The sequence below is a fragment of the Pseudorca crassidens genome, chromosome 10 (assembly GCF_039906515.1).
Source record: "Pseudorca crassidens isolate mPseCra1 chromosome 10, mPseCra1.hap1, whole genome shotgun sequence".
In the NCBI taxonomy this organism is placed as follows: domain Eukaryota; kingdom Metazoa; phylum Chordata; class Mammalia; order Artiodactyla; family Delphinidae; genus Pseudorca; species Pseudorca crassidens.
In genome coordinates, this window is record NC_090305.1 from 70,211,173 (window position 1) to 70,230,902 (window position 19,730).

Below are 19,730 nucleotides of genomic sequence, written 5' to 3' on the forward strand. Positions count from 1 at the left end.
GAGAAATTCCATACCCTTTACAAGTCACCTCATTTTCTGCCAAATCCCCAGCCTTAGGCAACCACTAATCTATTTTCTGTTCCTATATATTTGCCTATTCTGGACATTTCATAGAAATGGGGTCATACAATATGTGGCCTTTTGTGTCTGACTTCTATCACTCAGCATGATGTTTTTGAAGTTCATCTACATTGTAGTGTATATCAATACATCATTCCTTTTATGGCTAAATAATAATCCATTGTATGGATATACCTACCATATTTTATTTATCCTTTCATTTGTTGTTGGATATTTTGGTGGTTTTCATCTTTTGGCTATTATGAAAAATGCTGCTATGAATGTTCATGTACTTTTTTGGGTGGCCATATATTTTCATTTCTCTGGGATATATACTTAAGGATAGAATTGGTGGGTCATATGTTAAACTATGTTTAACCTTTTGAGGAACCACCAGACTGTTTTCCAAAGTGGCTGCACCATTTTATATTCCCACCAACATTATATGGTGGTTCCAATTTCTCCACCTCCTTGTCTACACTTGTTATTATCTGTCTTTTTGATGAAAGTCATTCTAGTGGAAGTGAAGTAGTGCCCCCATTGTGGTTTTGATTTGCATTTCCCTAATGGCTAATGATGTTGAACACCTTTTCATATCCTTATTGGCCATTTGTTTATCTTCGATGTAGAAACGTCTCTTCGTTATTTTATTATTGAGTTGTAAGAGTTCTTTATAATTTTAGCTACAAGTCCCTTATCAGATATATTATTTGAACATATTTTCTTCCATTCAGTGGATTACCTTCCCCTTTCTTTCTTTCTTTTTTTTTTTTTTTGCGGTACGCAGGCCTCTCACTGTTGTGGCCTCTCCCGTTGCGGAGCACAGGCTCCGGACATGCAGGCTCAGCGGCCATGGCTCACGGGCCCAGCCACTCCACGGCATGTGGGATCTTCCCGGACCGGGGCACGAACCCGTGTCCCCTGCATCAGCAGGCAGACTCTCAACCACTGCGCCACCAGGGAAGCCCAAAATTCACCCTTTTTAATGCATAGTTTGATGAGTTTTCACAAATTTATAGTTGTGAAACCACTACCATAGTCAAGAAACAGACATTTCATCACCCCAGAAAATTCCCTTATGTACCTTTGCAGTCAAACCCGTGCCCTCCTTCCTCAGTCTTGGCAACTTCTGATGTGATTTCTGTTCCTATAATTTTACGTTTCTAGAATGTACTATAAATGGAGACATACAGTATATTGTCTTTTGTGATTGACTTCTTTCACTTAGCATAATGCCTTTGAGATTCATCCATATTGTTATAAATCTTAGTAGTTTGCTTTTTTTATTGTGAAGTAATATTCCATTGTATGGGTATACCATACAATGGTATATCTGTCTGTTCATCTCCTGATGAACATTTGGGTTCTTTACAGTTTCTAGCAATTATGAATAAAGCTGCAATGAACATTCACAATCAGGTCTTTGTGTGGACATATGTTTTCATTTCTTCTGAGTCAATACCTAGGAGTAAAATTGTTGGGTCATATAGTAAGTGCATGTTTGACTTTAAAAGAAACTGTCAGGCTGTTTTCCAAAGTGGCTGTACCATTTCACATTCTCCTCAACAGATTATTAGAGTTCTAGTTGCTCTACATTCTTGCCAATCCTTGGTATATTCAGTCTTTAATTTTAGCCATTCTAGTACTTGTGTAGTGGTATCTCACTGTGCTTTTAATTTACGTTTCTCTAGTTACTAATAATGTTTTCTTGAGGTTGTTTTCCATCCCTGTATATTCTTTGGTGAAGGGTCTGTTCAGATTTTTTGGTCCATTTTTTGAGTTGTTATTTATTATTACGTCTGAGCTTACTTTATATGTTGTCAATACAGTCCTTTCTTAGGTCAGTGTAAATATTTTCTTCCACTCTATAGCTTGCCTTTTCATTTGCTTATCAGTGTCTTTTGAAGAGAAGATGGTTTTAATTTTATAAAGTCCAATTTATCATTTTGTGTTTCATGTTATATGCTTAATAATCTGAGATCACAAAGATTTTTCTACTGTGTGCTAAATATGGAAAAACAAACGTGAACAAGATACACGAAGGTACTTGTCTCATTTTTCTTGTGTGTATTCTTACAGTTTTATAGTTTTAGCTCTTATATTTAGGTCTATGATAAATTCAAGTTCATTTTTTTTTTTTTTTTTTAAACGATACGCGGGCCTCTCACTGTTGTGGCCTCTCCCATTGCAGAGCTCAGGCTCAGTGGCCATGGCTCACAGGCCCAGCCGCTCTGCAGCATGTGGGATCTTCCCGGACCGGGGGACGAACCCGTGTACCCTGCATCGGCAGGTGGACTCTCAACCACTGCGCCACCAGGGAAGCCCCAAGTTCATTTCTTATAGGCAAGATCAAGGTTTAATTTTTTATATGGATTGTTCACCATTTGTTGAAACTGCTGTTCTCCCTTACTGAATTTTGATACTTTTATTGAAAATTAATTGAATATATGTGGGTTATCCCATCTTTAAACAAAGACCTCCCTCAACTCAACATGCCCATTTAACTAAAAGTTCATCACTTCCACATCTTCACCTCTTCAAAGAGGGGTCTAGACTCACTGTTTCTGCTTCCTTATTTCTTACTCCTCACACTAGCCTCTTTCACTATCATTCCACAAAAACGGTTCTTGCCAGAATCACCAATGATATCTGTTTTAACATCCGGTGGACACTGTTGTATTGTTGTCTCATGTGATTCTCAGTGCCCTTGGGCCTCCTTGACCCCTCCCTCCTCTTTCAGACACTTTTTTCCCTTAACTAACATAGCATCCCACCATTCTTCTTATTTCTTCTGTTTTTCTATTTGTCCCTACATGTCTACTTGGCTAGTTCTTCTTCTTTTACCTGTTTCTTAATTATCAATGTCTCTCAGGATTCTGACCAAAGCCCCTTTTTCTTCTTGTTCTGTTTATATTCCCTGCTTATTCCCATCTAATCTGCTGGCTGAAGCATCTCAAATTTATATTTGCCAGATTTATAAAAGCCAGATCTTTTCTGAGCTTCATTTCTGCACATTTAACTGCCTAGGAAGTTAAGCTCTAGGAAGGACCATGAGCTCTAGGAAGAAAAGTGCCCTATATATATTGTGTTCACATTTTTGTTCCTATGTTTAGCACAGACAACTTAGTAACTATCTGTTGACTAAATGAACAAATGAATATGTGAACAAACTAAGCAACCTGTGCAGCTGATATTATAACATATCTTATAATTCTAGTACAATATTTTAGTATTGGCCTTTTTACTGATACCTAATATGTGTAATGAGTACATGACTCTGGGCACAGGAGAAGCAAATTACTTTTAGAATCACATACTTTGTCTTTGCCATGGCTCAGTTTTCCTGTTACAATTGGTAGAGAACCTTGGGATGAGGAGATGGGAATGAGATCCTAGGCAGGGGCAGGAAGGAGATAAGAGAGAAAGGAGACATTTCTCCAGAATGTTGCAAACACTGTTTCTAAAGTTTTTCAGTCCAATAATTTCCTTCAAGAATTAAACTATATTGTTTGAGGAATAAAATATCTTAATGGCCCTATTAAATTCTGATTACAGCTTTAATTACAGTACATTATTTCTTTTTTACTTTTCACCCAAACTTTTGTAAGTCCCTGTAACATTTTTTCTTGGCTCTAAAATGATTCTCAAATATTGTATAGGAAGATGTAAACTGGGTAATGTAGACTCTTTCGGACCTAGTGTGATGAATATTTATATGATGATCTGAGTGTTCACATCAAAGAATGTATATGCTGCTTATGGGCTTACTGTTATGCCCAGAGCTTTGAGGGTATTTGGGAAAAATACAAGACATAATCCTCATTGCTGCCCTCAGGGAGCACACAGCTTTAGGGAGGTAAGAGCCACAACTGGCAAGTAAACAGCAACACCTGTGAAGCAGTTTGTAGTCTCTATTGCATGTTGCTTGGCAAGAAAGATAGTCTCCTGCTACTAGACATGTACTTTTGGCCTTGCCTGTCACTATGGGCTGTCCTGAAAGTGTTTAGGGTTTCTCTATAAATGCCCTTTTTATTTGTTCTCGAGCATGCAGTCCCTTACATTTCTCTGTCTCTCTCTCCTACATTTCAGTGAGCGGTTTCTGGTGAGACTGAACAAGAATGGTGGGCCAAGGAACCCAGAGAAGATAGAACGAATGTGTGCCCTTTTTACAGTATGTGCAAATTCTATTTCCCTTCTCTGCTGTTGACTCTAACTAGGGCCCTGCTATGTGGATATTGTTGCCCTGGAAACAAGCATTTATTCTTATTTCCCCACACACTGGTGAGAATAGAACTTGATTTATGTGTCTATCAGGTTTTAATGAAATATTTAAGAAAACTGAAATTAGCTTCAGTTTTTAATTTAATTTATTAAAGAAATATAATCAAGTACCTTTTACTGATGTACATTTTAGAAGCTATTTGATATAATAGACACATAAAATTTGAGGAAAGTCTTTCTTACAATTCTTCTTCAAGGCCACTGGGAATTTCTCTGATGTGTAAGTATGGTTTCTCTAAAGGCACCCACCAAATTTACAGCTTTGCAGTTTTTTAATGAGTTTATATAAAGAGAGACAAACTAAATAGTCCTCCTCTTTCAAATACCGAACAGAGTCTTTTTGTGCCATGATTCATACTTAAGTTTTTTCTGAATAACCATGCTGTTATTCGTGGTCTCTGAGCTCATGGACTCATCAGCTCAGAGAAGGCTAGGTAACCTGCTTATTGAAAAGTGCTAAGCCTCACAATACCACATTGCCTTGTGTATTCTTCAAGCTGATTCTGATTTACTAAATTTTTTTTTTACCCAGTTATAAAACTTAACTGCCCAGCTTTATTTATTTCATTTAATTTATTTGCTGAAGAAGAAAATAAGACCGTGTCACAATTTTAAACCACTTTTGACTATCATGGATTCTTTGATGTGCTTCAGTGATACTGAGATACATCAAAACCTGTTGAGTGCAGGGAGGTATGATGGTGTCACAGTGCCACTGCCCTCGTTTGTGGTGCATGATTGATAGGTGACAGGTGTCTCAAACCTTATGGTGTGCCTCTTAAACACAAATGGGATTTATCTAGGGCTCTGATATGTGACTTTCTCTGAAAGATAAAATTGGATTTGTTTACCTGACCTTTTTTGTTCATTTACTACAACTTTATCGAAATCTCAAATGATGTTACTGCAGAATCAGAAGCCACTTTTACAGGAATAACTTTTATTGAAATTGCTTCAGGCATGAAGGATTTACAAATCTAGCTAAGCTAACATGAAGTTTCGTACATCTTTGAGCTCAGCATTCAAAGCTTAGGAGATAATACAGGAAGAAAAAGCAGGAAAAGCAGATCCAGGAAGACGGCTAAGGGAATTGAGATGGTTTAGTCTGGAAAGATCAATGCTCTCTCTTCAACAGGAGAACAAGGGAAAGAGTCCAAATTGCAGGTAATGGGATGTAGGTTAGAATATTGGGGGAGAGCATCTGAAGTGAGACTACCTGAACACTGAGCTGGTTCTCTGGGACCACCTTCCTGAAACAGGATTAGAATGAGATGAGACACCCCTCTGTCTAGAATGTCTCAGTGACCTTAGGAGTCTTTTATAGATCCTCGTGCTCTGATATTGTTTGGTTAAAGCAGCAAAAGAAATTGTCGATTCCTTGTTCTTTGGCACTGTGGGAACAGAGCTGTGTGTGTGTGTGCGCGCGCACGTGTGCGTGCATGTGTGCTGTCCTTGAATGTGATGAGTGTAGTCCTTGTCTCTTGAAAAATGAACTTAATTATGATATTTGAATGTAATTATACAGTAAATCAAAATTTCATTTAACAGCATTTTAATTATCTATAGGGGCCCAGAGGCCTAGGCTGTAGCCCCAGCTTTATAAATCAGAGATGCACGTAACACTTATGACGTGCTCTTGTTCTGCCACAATGAGAAGGCACAAGGCTGCTAAAAATACCCACTTTTGTAGTTCCCTTTGCAGTACAGCCCTGGATCTTTTTTTAAAGATCCCCCAAAAAAATGATTTGAGGAATTTTTTTCAAAGCCTAGAAGATTTTTGAACAAGATTGTTCTAGCCAGGATTTTCATGTTTTACTTTAAGTTTATACGAAATGATAATTTTGGTGGAAACTATTTTCTGGCTATCTAAGACTTGAGTTCCTCCTGTGGGCCAAAGGAGTTTTCCAGATTGGCATATGTGTTACAGAGTTTTCGAGTAAATGCAAGAAAATGCAGGTACAGCTGTGGTCAGTGCCAGCATGTTAGCTTACCTTAGCATCAAGAAAAGGGAACCATACAAATGGAGCAGTTTTGCAGGGTTACTCAAGCTGACTTCAGAGCCACATTACAGACAGTCACATTATCCATGCACAATCTTGCTCTTGGTAAATCCTGTTTTTTTCTGACTATGTTAGATTTCAGAGCTTCCTGTACAAGAAGAATTTTATCCAAGAAGGAGGTGTTTCATATTTATGTAAATGTCTAATACAGTGAGGATTTTGATGACTTTCATGATTAACAATGGCTGTGTGGTATGAGCATGAGAGAGCATGTCTGTGTATTTGCTCCTTACTAGATATCCAGTGCCTCACACACAGTGCCTGGCAAATACTAATGATTTGTTACCTAAGTAAATGAATACATGTTTATTTTCTATTATAGTTGAGTGATCAGCTCAGAGAATGAACTTGTGTTGTTTTCCCTGCATTAATTGGCATCATATTTTTTACATTTACTTTTTCACATTTCAAAATAGAATTTTAGGTAGTGCTTTCTTGGAATTAAGAATGAATTTAATTATTAGTGCAATAACATCATTTATTAAAATACTGCCTCCTTTTCTACAGCATAAGAATGAATAAATTGGCTGTGTTTTATATTTGTAAATCCTATTATCTCTACAGAAAAAGCGTAGTCCAGGCACAGGAAAGTGAATTGACTTTTCCATGTTTCAGATGAAATATTAGTAACTGAGTCAAGATGCTGATCCCTGAGTCACTGTCTTTTCTACCCACCAGGTAGTTGGGAACCAGCTTCCTAGTTATGTAGGATTGGAGGGTAAGGTCCAGTGAATAAATCTAAATTCAAACCCTGCTCACCAGATGAATGGTGGGTGAGTCACCTCTCTCCCCACCTTGGTTTTACAGGTCTTGTGACATAACTCTATGGTAACTGTGTTTAACCATGCTCATATCTAATAAGATAGCCTTTACACTGAATTTTGACACTGAAATTATGTGGAACTCACAAATAATAATTTTACTTAAAATATTTTCTGGTACTGATTATTGTCATCTTATTTTTACTGATCTCAAATAAATGCCACAGAATGTTCTGGGTACCATGTATAACATGGTAAGAAAGAGCCCCTATCCAGCCATTTAGAAAATACTATAAATTACATTTTAGGCTTCTTCCTTTCATTCACCTGAACAGAACCAAAGGAGAGATCCCATGCTCTTGTGTACAGCCCATCTGGTTAGTGTTTGATCATCTTTGGTAACTGGCTTGAATTCTCTACGTATATTGGGATTTATAATTATACTGGTTATTTGATAGTTTGGATTAACACAATCTGAGCTATGTAGAAGACCATTTCACTTTGAAATGTGTCAAACATTTACATATCTTTTAGTAATAGACATGTTTCTATCCCAAAAATTATATAAAAATGGTAATCTGTTTTTTAATTTCTATTTTTTAGTAGTCATCTTAATATTTAGCAAAATGTAGTACTGTTTGGAGGATATCATTTTAAATTAAAGGAATTATTGAAATGGAGTCTAAAATATCATTTTTCAAGATCAAAAGACAACTTTCATGCAAAAATATATCTTTGTGATTCCAGAGATAACAATTTATGTTAAATTATTTTGTAACCCATTTCATTGTAAGTATATTTCATTATTCCATCAAGAATTTGGCAAAATATTATAACCATCTAGAATCTAAAAGCTTCAATTTCACCATTACAAATTACTTTTTAATGTCTCCTTTTCTTTCATATGTTCAGGACCACTCTACAGGGCAGAGCTGGGATTATGGTGAGGCAAGCAAAGCGCAGGATCCTGAGAATGAGACCTTAAAATTTATATCTTAGATGGCTTGCTTGCCTCACCCTAGACCTAACCCTGCTACAGGGTAAACATAAACATAAAGCAAACATGGGGATTCTGGATCCAAATCTCATTCAAAATCATGACTGCTGCTTGACTGTCCCTTTTCCTGCTTTATTGAAAAGAGATAAGTATCTGGGACAAATCAAAAGATGAAAGATGGGAAGGAAATGGAACTAAGGGACCGTTTCCTAGGAGCAAAAGGGAAATCACAGGAACCTGTCCCATTAAAGATAGAGGTTACTCCTTCAATCATCATTAATTCATAACAGTGGCTGGGAGTGAGCAGCAGTTGATGACCTGGTGAAAGTCTGAAACAATACATATTAAAGGAAGTTTTATTACTTCGAGTATAATGTGTTAAATAAAGTATAAATATATACTCAAACATTTTTTTTCAAAATGTGTTCTACACATAAATAATGTATAAAAGTATTTTTATAACTCTAGTTTTAAAAGTGATTCTGGATGAGATTTGTTTACTTAAAGGAAGCCCTTAAAATTTTCCAGGTAAAATTATTTTCAGCTTTATACTTCAGCATAAATGATACATATCTAAATTTAGAAATGGGAGATCTAATTATTGAGGTGTCACTAAAACCAAAGTAATTGCTTTTCAAGGGAACATATCTAGTGTATAATAATCATTTGTGGACAGCAGAATAAATGTAAAATTAGTAGAGAGTAAACTTTCAGAATTTCAGTCATTAATGAGCCTTTTGGTGTTTTCCCTTTTTTTTTCTGCATTGGAAATTTCTTTTGTTACAGAATGTTTTTATATGATTTTGGAATAAACATGGATAAGTCAATGTCATGGAGATTTCTAATGTGAGAACTTTCGGAGATAGGTGGTCTAAATAAGAGCTGGAAAAATATTGTCAACAAAATAATCTTCCAAGGACACATAAGATGTCCAGGCTTTCACTGCAGGAATCTTATAAACACTAAACTGCTATGTGCTTTAATCCCCTTCCCCCACCTATAGCATATGCTAAAAGCAGCAAAAGCAAACCATTATGAGGTTCAAAATGAAATTTTAATTATTTTCTATGTATTCATTGCCTTAATTTATTTTTTCTCTTTTCTTAGGATCTGAGCAGCAAAGATATGAAGAGAGATTTATATATAGTTGCCCATGTGATACGAATAGGTACGGTTCACTTTATCAATTCACATGACTAAGACCACCCCAACTTGGGATATCTACTGTGTATGACCTTTGTCTTCTGCCTAGCTCTTCAGGTTTTAGGATTACTTCAGGTACTTCAGGTTTTAGGATTAGAGTCCAACTTGTACTGGAGCTGTACCTTAAGCTCAGCTGCTGCAATAGCTGAATTTGATAGAAATGAAAGCATTTTCTGCTTCCTATTTGTTTTTGGACCCATAATTTTTATTTCAAGTGGCCTGCTTTTTTACATTCTCTCCATCTAATGTTCTGCCTCTGTACCAGCCCTCTGCCTCAGAGATCTTATAACGGATTGCCAGGGTTGCCAGCTTAACAGGTAGTGAATGGCCTTTGCTGTGTTTTGTATCAAAAAGTATGTATCTATGCTATTTTACACAAAATTAGAGTTACTGTCATTACTGCACTAGATGGATGGTATCTCACTTCTACCCCACCCAAGATTTTTGCTACCTGTGGTTCGTTTGTCCAGTCTTATTTTAAGTTTATGACATAATTTGCGGGCCCATGACTAACCAAGTCGTCTTTCATAGTGGGTTCTGGCATATCCTGTACAGCAAAAGAGTTGTTTTGCCAACAACAAAACAACTCTTTTGCTGTACTTTTGGGTTTTTGTTTTGCTGTACTTGATAAAGCATTTGTTGAGGTTCCAGTTCTGCATTTGCAAGTCCTCTTGCCACTATAAGCACAGCCTTGGTAAGCAGGAAAATCAAGCTCCCATCTACTTTCTGAGACTCTTCTTGCTCCTACAGTGGTTCAGGAGCAGCTTTGGCTGGAAGAATTTGGTTGGAAGAATAGTACATTGTCCTCGTTATCTCTGTATACATAACTTTTACCTGTCAGCTAAAATACTCAACTAAGAAGTTAAAATATATTAGCACATTGGTTTTTCTAAGAAATTCATGAAACCACTGTTTCATTCACATATGATTAATAAATGGACTGTTGGTGTTGAGGTGGGTAGTAAGGATGATTAATTGAACGTGGTGCAGGGGAAGAGCCCTGGCCGAAGGCCTGTTTGGCATTCCTCTACATAAATAACCTTGCATCCTTGGATGGCTCCCTTCATCTTCAGTCTTCCAGTTTAGAAAATCTCTTAAGATACCTATAGCTCTGGCATCCTTGGATGACAATTCGGTGGTGCTATAGAGGAGCATGGAGTTCTCAGTCTGACTGGTGTTTCTGCTGTGCCCCAGGCCGGATGCTCCTGAATGACTCAAAGAAGGGCCCTGCTCATCTGCATTATCGGCGGCCGTATGGCTGTGCAGTCCTAAGCATCCTGGATGTCCTGCAGTCGCTCACAGAATTAAAGGAAGAGAAGGATTTCGTTCTTAAGGTTTACACGTGAGTAATGGACCTCAGAAATATTAATGATTTGCAACATAAGACATCCCAGCACTGCCCTTGAGAGCAGAAGTTATCAAGCTTTGCAGGACACAGACTCATCAGGTTATGCAGGATAGGGAATTTTTTGAAAATGCAAAGATTTCCTTCTAAAGGTTTGGGATGGGCCCAGGCAACTGTATTTTTAATAAGCTTCCCAGGTGATTCTGAAGCAGCTGAACTTGGAATGTTCTATTCTAAAGTAAAAGTCTGGTGATACACAATTCCTCTTCTCTCCAGGACTAGCCAACCTTATTACGTATTTACAGGAAAGCTAATAATCTAATTTCTCCTGTATTTTGGCTGTAAAAGAGTCATCTGTGTCTAATACTTGCCCACCAGCTGTTGTAACTGAGCTGGCTACTGATGTAAATTGCTTCAAAGAATGATCACAAGTCAGGTTGCCCTGTCTTTGAAGAAAAGCCAGTTTTTCTGAGGAGCTAAGGTTTTACTCTTCATTTCTGCCACCACTGATCTATGTCACCAGCCAAGTATGGCATTATTTTTAGTGTTCATCATCCAAGGACTCTGCCTTACAGAAGCAGTGCATCTCCTCCTGACTCTTGTTAAACAACAGAAAAAGAAAAGTAACACAGAATCCAGGTATATCGTCTGTCTTTGCTTGTAGAGACTTAGGCATGAATCATAATGCTGAAAATATGATCAGTGGTGAGTTTAGTGAGTTTTTAAAGCAAGTGTATTTCTAACTGTGAGAATTAAAAAAAGAAATCTCTCCCCTTTTGGTTTTAACCCAATATTGTTTTTTCAAATTAAATCTAATGCTGTCAATCACCAGGTTAATATATCTTTACCATAATATTTGTGTGTATTTTTCTAAATTATCTGTTCTATCTGATTCAGGCATGAAGTAAACGTAATTCACAATTATGCTTAATTTGGACCTTTGTATAATCAACCACATTTTATTAATTTCAAAATAAAAGCCCAGGTATCCTTATTACCTATTTTGCCTTAAGCTCTGTTTTGTTCAGAGTTGTGTACTTGATGTGATGAGGATCTTCCTTTGAAATAATAACTTACAAAGGAAATTTTAGCAGGTTTCCTCTTCCTTTCATGCATCAGTCACAGCCTTTCTCCATTTACGAAATCTCTTCAATGGTGGGTGGTGGTACCTGCTTCTTTTTTTTTCCTTAATAAATTTACTTATTTATTTATTTTTATCTTTTTGGCTGCGTTGGGTCTTCGTTGCGGTGTGCGGGCTTCTCATTGTGGTGGCTTCTCTTGTTGCGGAGCACGGGCTCTGGGTTCACGGGCTTCAGTAGTTGTGGCTCGCGGGCTCTAGAGCACAGGCTCAGTAGTTGTGGTGCACGGGCTTAGTTGCTCCGCGGCATGTGGGATCTTCCCGGACCAGGGCTCGAACCCATGTCCCCTGCATTGGCAGGTGGATTCTTAACCACTGCACCACCAGGGAAGTCGCGGGACCTGCTTCTTGATACAAGGTCCTTTCCTCCCTTTGAAAAGGACTAAATGTTAATCCAAAATCATCATCATTATCATCTTACTCCACTCTATCCTTTCTAAGGGCATGGAGTTTATAGATAGCACTCCAGAGTTGCATCTCTGCACATATCAGCTGTTCCTTGCTTCAGTGCAAATTCTCATTGTGGATAGGGGCTTGCACAGCATCTCTCCTGAAATCATGCTATCAAGCTTAATTAGCCTAATTGCTTCTAAAACAACAGTTTTCAGTACTAACATGTCACTTTTCAAGAAGTGGGATTCATGTGTAGCTTTTTCTTAGCTCCTTTCTCTGAGCTGTGCCTAATATATCAGTTCTAAAAAGCCAAAGAAAGATATTGTTTTCAACAGAGAAGATAGGTTTTTTTTTAAGTTTTTTGAAGGACTAATAGAGTTAAAATGTAGGATAATTTTTCCACTTGATAGTATTAACAGACTTTCAAAGACACTTCCATGTTTGTGAAATTGATTTTGTGCACAGTACGGAATTCCTCTAGGGTTAGTGTTTTAAATCCACATCAGCACAGTAAATTCAGCCCTACGGAGAAGTAATACTTTCCAATAAATTTTAGGGGACATGTTTGTTAGGTTTAATTGGAAGCTTAAAGGTTTTACTAATAGCTACTGATAGTGTTTTAGCCTTTGCTAGGACAGAATTTTGCAAGGATAAAAAAATCTCTTGTATAGTTTTAATCAGTGAATTAGCAAAATATCTCATTAGTTGTTGATCTTCTCATTGTTTCTTCTGTTATTCAGAGTCAGCCTCAGGCCTCAAGCCCCTGTATGTCTCTTGTCATGACCACTGCTCTGGCTTTATAGATATTTAATATCATGTGTGTTGGGAAGGCACCACATCCTTTTTAAAAAAAATCACAACAAGAAGCTGAGGTGTAAAAACTAGGTCGCTTTTTAGTGAGCCAGAAACCTTAAAAATCACAAACGAATAACCACTATGTGAAGTTCATTCTGATATAGATATCATGTTTGTTCTTGGCCAGAGGGACTGGACTCTCAGGCAGGCACAAGGCTTGCTGAATCTGGAGCCTAGGATGTGAAAGGAGAGGAATGCCAAGGAGCTAAAGCCAGCATTGGGATGGGTGGAGTGTGACCATAAATAGTACATATGACCAAATACAAGATGCCTCTGAATACGTGATGACCACTCTACAACTTCACATTGAAAAAAGTCCAAACACTTGTAGGCCAACTTTAATGAAATAAATAACTACTTAGAATATTAAATTTATCATTTTAGTTATATTTTAAATCATATTATATAAAATGTGTATTACACACTATGTACTCAATCACATATTATGTAAAATTGAGAAGTATTGCTTTTTCCCCACTTCCACATTTTATGAGAAGATTTTATTTGAATTCTTTATGTGCAACCATGCCATTAGGTCTTTGTCATCACTATAGCCATATTCTGAGTCATCTGACAGTTTTCCAAGGCACATTATCAGGTTTGGTTTTGATACATCACTCTTTGAATCCTTAATGATGCTTTCACTGGAGATTTATCTTGAGGCCCAATAACATATTTGCTGAATAGTTGGACGCTTGATGTTTTTATGTTTTCATTTGTCATGTAGGCCTATGTGTATGACCTTAATGATACAGCCACTTACTATGCTGCTTTTAAGGTGAGTTTTACAGTAGCATCCAATACTTCAATTTGGAGGTCATATCCAAGGATGATTACTAAATCTGTGTAGTTTTGCTCTTAAAATTTTTTTTAACCAAGATAAAATTTATAAGCATCTAAAACTTGCATTGGTAATAATGTATCTTATCCAAAGGATAATGTAACATATCCAAACAGTGCTGTGATGTTAAAAATAAAGGGGTTCAGAGAATGCCCTATAACATGAAAGGCTTTGTGAGGGTGGAAATACAAGGTGGCAGCCTCTTCTGTGAGTGATGCCTGGAAGGGAACCTCTCCTTGTATTTGGAATAGACACAGGCATTTCCTCAGAACACCACCTTTGGGTTCTTTGTTTCATCACTACCTTATCTATGAAACTGCCTTAAGTTGAGGGGACTTGTTTAGGAGCCATTCTTAAATGGAAACTCATTCTTAAATGGGTAAAGGACCATTGGGTCACTCTCATTTTGGTACAGATTAAAGGAGTCTGATGTCTTTATATGTAATAACTCTAAATGAAAAATTCTGCTTCTCACTTGCAAGTCAGGTAAAGAAATAGCTCATATTTCTCTTTCTCCTAGCCTAGGCCTTCTCAATTTTCAGTGGATCATCATCCACCCAGGACCATTATATGCTGGGTCCATTATCAGTGTTCAGACATGCGTTGTTTGAGCATCTGCACCAAATGTCTTTTCAGGCCATACAAGGAAGACTCAAATCCAGTAGGTCTCTGTCCATGGAACTGCTCTATTTTGACTTCTAGTGCCCACTGTCTCTAGCCTCAGTGTCTAACTGGGTTTTTGTGTGTGTTAGTGCTGCTGCAAAACAGAACACGTTAAATAATGAACCAAAATAAAGAAAGTTAGCTCAGGATGACTCCCTGCTCATGCAGAGGTGAGAGGTTCACAACAGGAGTCTCTAACATGGATTTAGTGTTGGCACATGAGGTCCCAAGTATTCTCTGCCACAGGATTGAAAAAACAAATGTGCTTTCTCTTCCCTTCCTTTTCTGTTCTGCTGCTACTCTAGAAAGAGTGATATGAAAGAACAGTGGCTCTACAAGTATACAAACATAGAGCTAGCTTTGTATAACAACTTTAACTGACTTAAAAGTATGTCAGTAGTATGTATGATCCCAGATTGGTTTTTAAAAACATAGATATAATACTTTCATCTATTAGATAGATTAGGTAGATGAGATGATAGATAGAAGCTGTGAGATTTGGAAAAGTCATCCTAATTCCCAGAACTTTAGTTTCCTCCTCTAAAAAATTGGGGGTGGGAGGATGGAATAAGGTAATATAAGAGAGACAGAAGAAAAAAGAACCCATTTGAACTAGTGAATCAAACAGGAAAGAGGTGGAAAAATAAATGAGAGGATTGGTGGTTCAGGAAATGAAATATACCCAAATGATAGGTGTATTACATGCCATCTAAAAGGAGTTTCCTGTCTTTTTTTTTTTGCTAGTGACTCTTGTTTATTGGCAAGTTCCACTTTCACATCTAAACTACAAATCCTACATAATTCCATCCATAGTATCTTAATTACTTCATGGTGGCCACATAAAATGTCACCTGTTTTCAATGGTAATATCAGTGTACATTTGTTTAGCGCTCTGTACTCTCTCAGAGCCCTTCTGGCTATATAATCACATTGAAACTTCATAACAAGCCTGTGCACTGAGTGGAGCTTCACCATCTTACAGAGGTAGAGGTGGTCAACACCAGTTAAGTAAGTGACTAAGCAAATTAATGACATTTCTTGGAAGAACAAAAGAATGGTAGTAATCATACTTTGATTTTAAATTAATTTTTCATTTAACCTATAATGATTCAAAAACAGCACCAATAACAAAAAATGCTAGGCATAGAATCATATCATGGGCTTTATAGAACGTGTTATTTTCTTTTTAAATTTTTAAAAATATTTTTATTTTATTTTATTTTATTTTTGGCTGCGTTGGGTCTTTTGTTGCTGCACGCGGGCTTTTCTCTAGTTGCGGCAAGCGGGGGCCACTCCTTGTTGCAGTGTGCAGGCTTCTCACTGTGGTGGCTTCTCTTGTTGCGGAGCATGGGCTCTAGGTGCATGGGCCTCAGTAGTTGCGGCACGCGGGCTCAGTCGTTGTGGCTCGCGGGCTCTAGAGTGCAGGTTCCGCGGCATGTGGGATCTTCCCAGACCAGGGCTTGAACCCATGTACCCTGCATTGGCAGGCAGATTCTTAGCCACTGCACCACCAGGAAAGCCCTAAACTTTTTATTTTAAATTGAAGTATAGCCGATTAACAGTGTTGTGATAGTTTCAGGTGCACAGCAGAGCGACTCAGCCATACATATACATGTAACCATTCTCCCCCAAACTCCCCTCCCATCCAGGCTGCCACATAACATTGAGCAGAGCTCCCTGTGCTATACAGTAGGTCCTTGTTAGTTATCCATTTTAAATATAGCAGTGTGTACATGTCAGTCCCAAACTCCCTAACTATCCCTTGCCCCCATCCTTCCTAGAACGTGTTATTTTTTAAGTGTTTATTCTTCTTTATGGTCAACATTTAGTTTTTATGGCTGTTGGGTTGTCATACCTTTTATTAACCAGTAATAAAGGCACAAATTAGATTTAAAAGCTGTATTAATATTTCTGTTAGTAAAAATTTAGACATTTCTATCCTAAAGGAAACCCTAATATAAATAAATGCAGGATGTATAATCATTCAGCACAAAGATGCATGTAAGAATATATATCAAACAGTACAAAAGCTGCTGTAAGAGAGCATTAAAAAATCAGAAAGCCTAGAGCAAAGGACAGTAGAAAGCCCATATCAGTTATGACAATAAATATAATTGAGATGAAAGAAAATCCTATTAGGTAAAAATTCTTAAAATAGAGGCAAAGGGCTTCCCTGGTGGCGCAGTGGCTGAGAGTCCGCCTGCCGATGCAGGGGACACGGGTTCGTGCCCCGGTCCGGGAAGATCCCACATGCCGCGGAGCGGCTGGGCCCGTGAGCCATGGCCGCTGAGCCTGAGCGTCCGGAGCCTGTGCTCCGCAACGGGAGAGGCCACAACAGTGAGAGGCCCGCGTACCGCAAAAAAAAAAAAAAAAAAAAATGCAAAAAACAAAATTCATCTATATATTAGTGAGAGACTCACAAATATAATAAGAGAAACAAAAAGATTAATAACAAATAAGCTAAGTATAATAATAAAATATGGACAAAATGAAATGTCATAATATTAATGATAAAAAATAAATTCTAATGTAAAAGGTATGAAATGAATGTGCTGTGTAAGGAGTATCAGGGATTGACAGAAAAAGAAAACACACACACAATAAAGTTAAATTTGGTTTCCTCTTTCATCCTCCAAGAATACATATCTCACGGGAAGCAAAATGGCTTCTCAGGGTAGGCACACACATAACATGTAATGCACCACTCACTCCCTCAGCCCTAGAATCCCCAGCAGAAGCAGCCCCTGATATTTGGACTCTGCAAAGTAGAGGGTGACTACTCTACTACCGTTAAATTAAGGGTTCACACTTCATTCCGGAGATATTTACTCAACAGTTCATGTTCTTCAGTTTAAAGAAACATTGACCAAACATAGCCTTAACACACTCACCTTCTTAACTGGGGAAAGAAAGCAGAGTGAGAAGCCCAGGTGTCCTTGCCAGCATCTCTGCCTCCAGCTCACCAGTGTTCCAGAAAGCCCTTTTTTTTCCTTTACAGGGATAGAAAGAGCTGATATACTGATACATGGTGAAATTTATAGTGAAGGTCTAATTGTTGTGACCTTTGAATATAATAATGACTCAAAATTATTATGTCCAATTTATTATAAATATAAAGATAAAAGTACAGTAAAATCAAGAGATTTGTTAACATCCCTTTTGACATATAAGAAGACAAAAATAAGGATGGAGATAAATATCTAAATCAGATAAATAAATCTGACTTAGGAGAGAATCTGAATAAGGTTGATGTGACAGAGAATAACAGCATCATTGAGCACTCACCTGGGCTGTTATCTCTTTTTTACATATGAGGGAGACAGGACACAGAGTGGTGAGGCACGTGCCTAAGCAGCCTTGTTAAGAGACCATACTCTTAGCTACTTGCTCTCCTACCTCTACACAGGGTGGCATAATTTATCATGTAAATCAGTACGTGCTGATAGTCAAATGGAGTGCTATTGCTTGCCAGGACAGCAGATGTAACTGGAGAATCCCAGCTCACCAGGCTGTATGATTCTTCCAGTGCTAAAAAAAAAAAAAAAAAAAAAGATTTGTCCAACAAACAGAATACATCTTTTCCAGGGCCCATGGAACATTTTACAAAAATTATTCATAGAAAAAAATTTCATAAATTCCACATGGCACAAGCCACACTCTGATCACAGTGCAGTTAGCATATTAGTCATCCAGAGGGGAAAGACCTTACAATAATTCTGATATCAAAAAACATAACTTGACAAAGGTCAACCTTCATTCCCAATTATTTAACAATTTTGGCTTAGTAAACTAAGAATAAAAATGCTGTTTGTTGCAGTTTGAGGGGGCTAATGGATATCAGTAGATTGGTTTTGAGATCAGAATGTTAAGTGGGTGTAGATTAAAATGGATGTACCAATGTAGAGTCACATAGGTACATGTGGCATATTTTTTTTAATTTATAGTATGTATGTCTACTATAAATTTATAATGTGTATATATATATATAGCAGTATGGATAAATGTGACACCTTTATTAGCAACAAAGACAACCCTCAGAATGGGAGAAAATATTTGCAAATAAAGCAACCGACAAGGGATTAATCTCTACAATATACAAATAGCTCATGCAGCTCAATCAAAAACACAAATAACCCAATCAGAAAATGGGCAGATCTAAATAGACATTTCTCCAAAGAAGACATACAGATGGCTAAAAAGCACATGAAAAGATGCTCAACATCAATAATTAGAGAAATGCAAATCAAAACTACAATGAGGTGTCACCTCACAATGGTCAGAACGGCCATCATCAAAATATCTACAAACAGTAAATGCTGGAAAGGGTGTGGAGGAAAGGGAACCTTCCTGCACTGTTGGTGGGAGTGTAAATTGGTACAGCCACTATGGAGAGCAATATGGAGGTTCCTTTAAAAACTAAAAATAGAACTACCATTTTTAGTATGAACTTGGACTTGTGCAGATAATCCAGGATAATTTCATCTCAAGATCCTCAACTTAATTACAACTGCAAAGACACTTTTTCCAAATAAGGAAACATTCACATTTCTAGGGATTAGGATATGGACATATCTTTTTAGGGACCACCATTCAACGCATTCTAACTTTTGATTAACATTAACTCTGAATTAGAAAGACTTTTAAAGTCACAGTCAATGTGGGGCCTGTTGGTGCAGAGATTGTGTACTGTCTGCAAACAGGTTGCTCCCAAAAGAGGGAAGAGGCAGATCTGAAATGTTCATGTGTGGGTCCTTCTCTTAGAAGCACTGGCCAAAGAAGTCACTCCTTTTCGCAGGAAAGTGATGGAAGGGGTGGAAGTGTTACTCACATAAGGGTTTTCACCACCTGGAAAGAGGAATAAAAATAAGTATTCTTGCTAAAGCACTATATATATATATATATATATATATATATATATATTTTTTTTTTTTTTTTTTTTTTTTTTTTGCGGTACGCGGGCCCCTGACTGTTGTGGCCTCTCCCATTGTGGAGCACAGGCTCCGGACGCACAGGCTCAGCGGCCATGGCTCACGGTCCCAGCCGCTCTGCGGCATGTGGGATCTTCCTAGACCGGGGCACGAACCCATGTCCCCTGCATCAGCAGGCGGACTCTCAACCACTGCGCCACCAGGG

General features: G+C 37.7%; 1 protein-coding gene across 12 annotated transcripts in view; it reads left to right on the top strand.

Annotated features, from left to right (window-relative positions):
- The window catches only part of DOCK3 (dedicator of cytokinesis 3), a 405,644-nt gene that overhangs the window by 264,815 nt on the left and 121,099 nt on the right, over window positions 1–19,730 (top strand). For all 12 annotated transcript variants that reach the window (XM_067754576.1, XM_067754570.1, XM_067754573.1 and 9 more), the window contains exons 10-12: window positions 4,150–4,231; window positions 9,267–9,327; window positions 10,557–10,704. In XM_067754576.1, coding sequence (XP_067610677.1) covers window positions 4,150–4,231; window positions 9,267–9,327; window positions 10,557–10,704 — 291 coding nt within the window. The remainder of the gene's footprint in view (window positions 1–4,149; window positions 4,232–9,266; window positions 9,328–10,556; window positions 10,705–19,730) is intronic.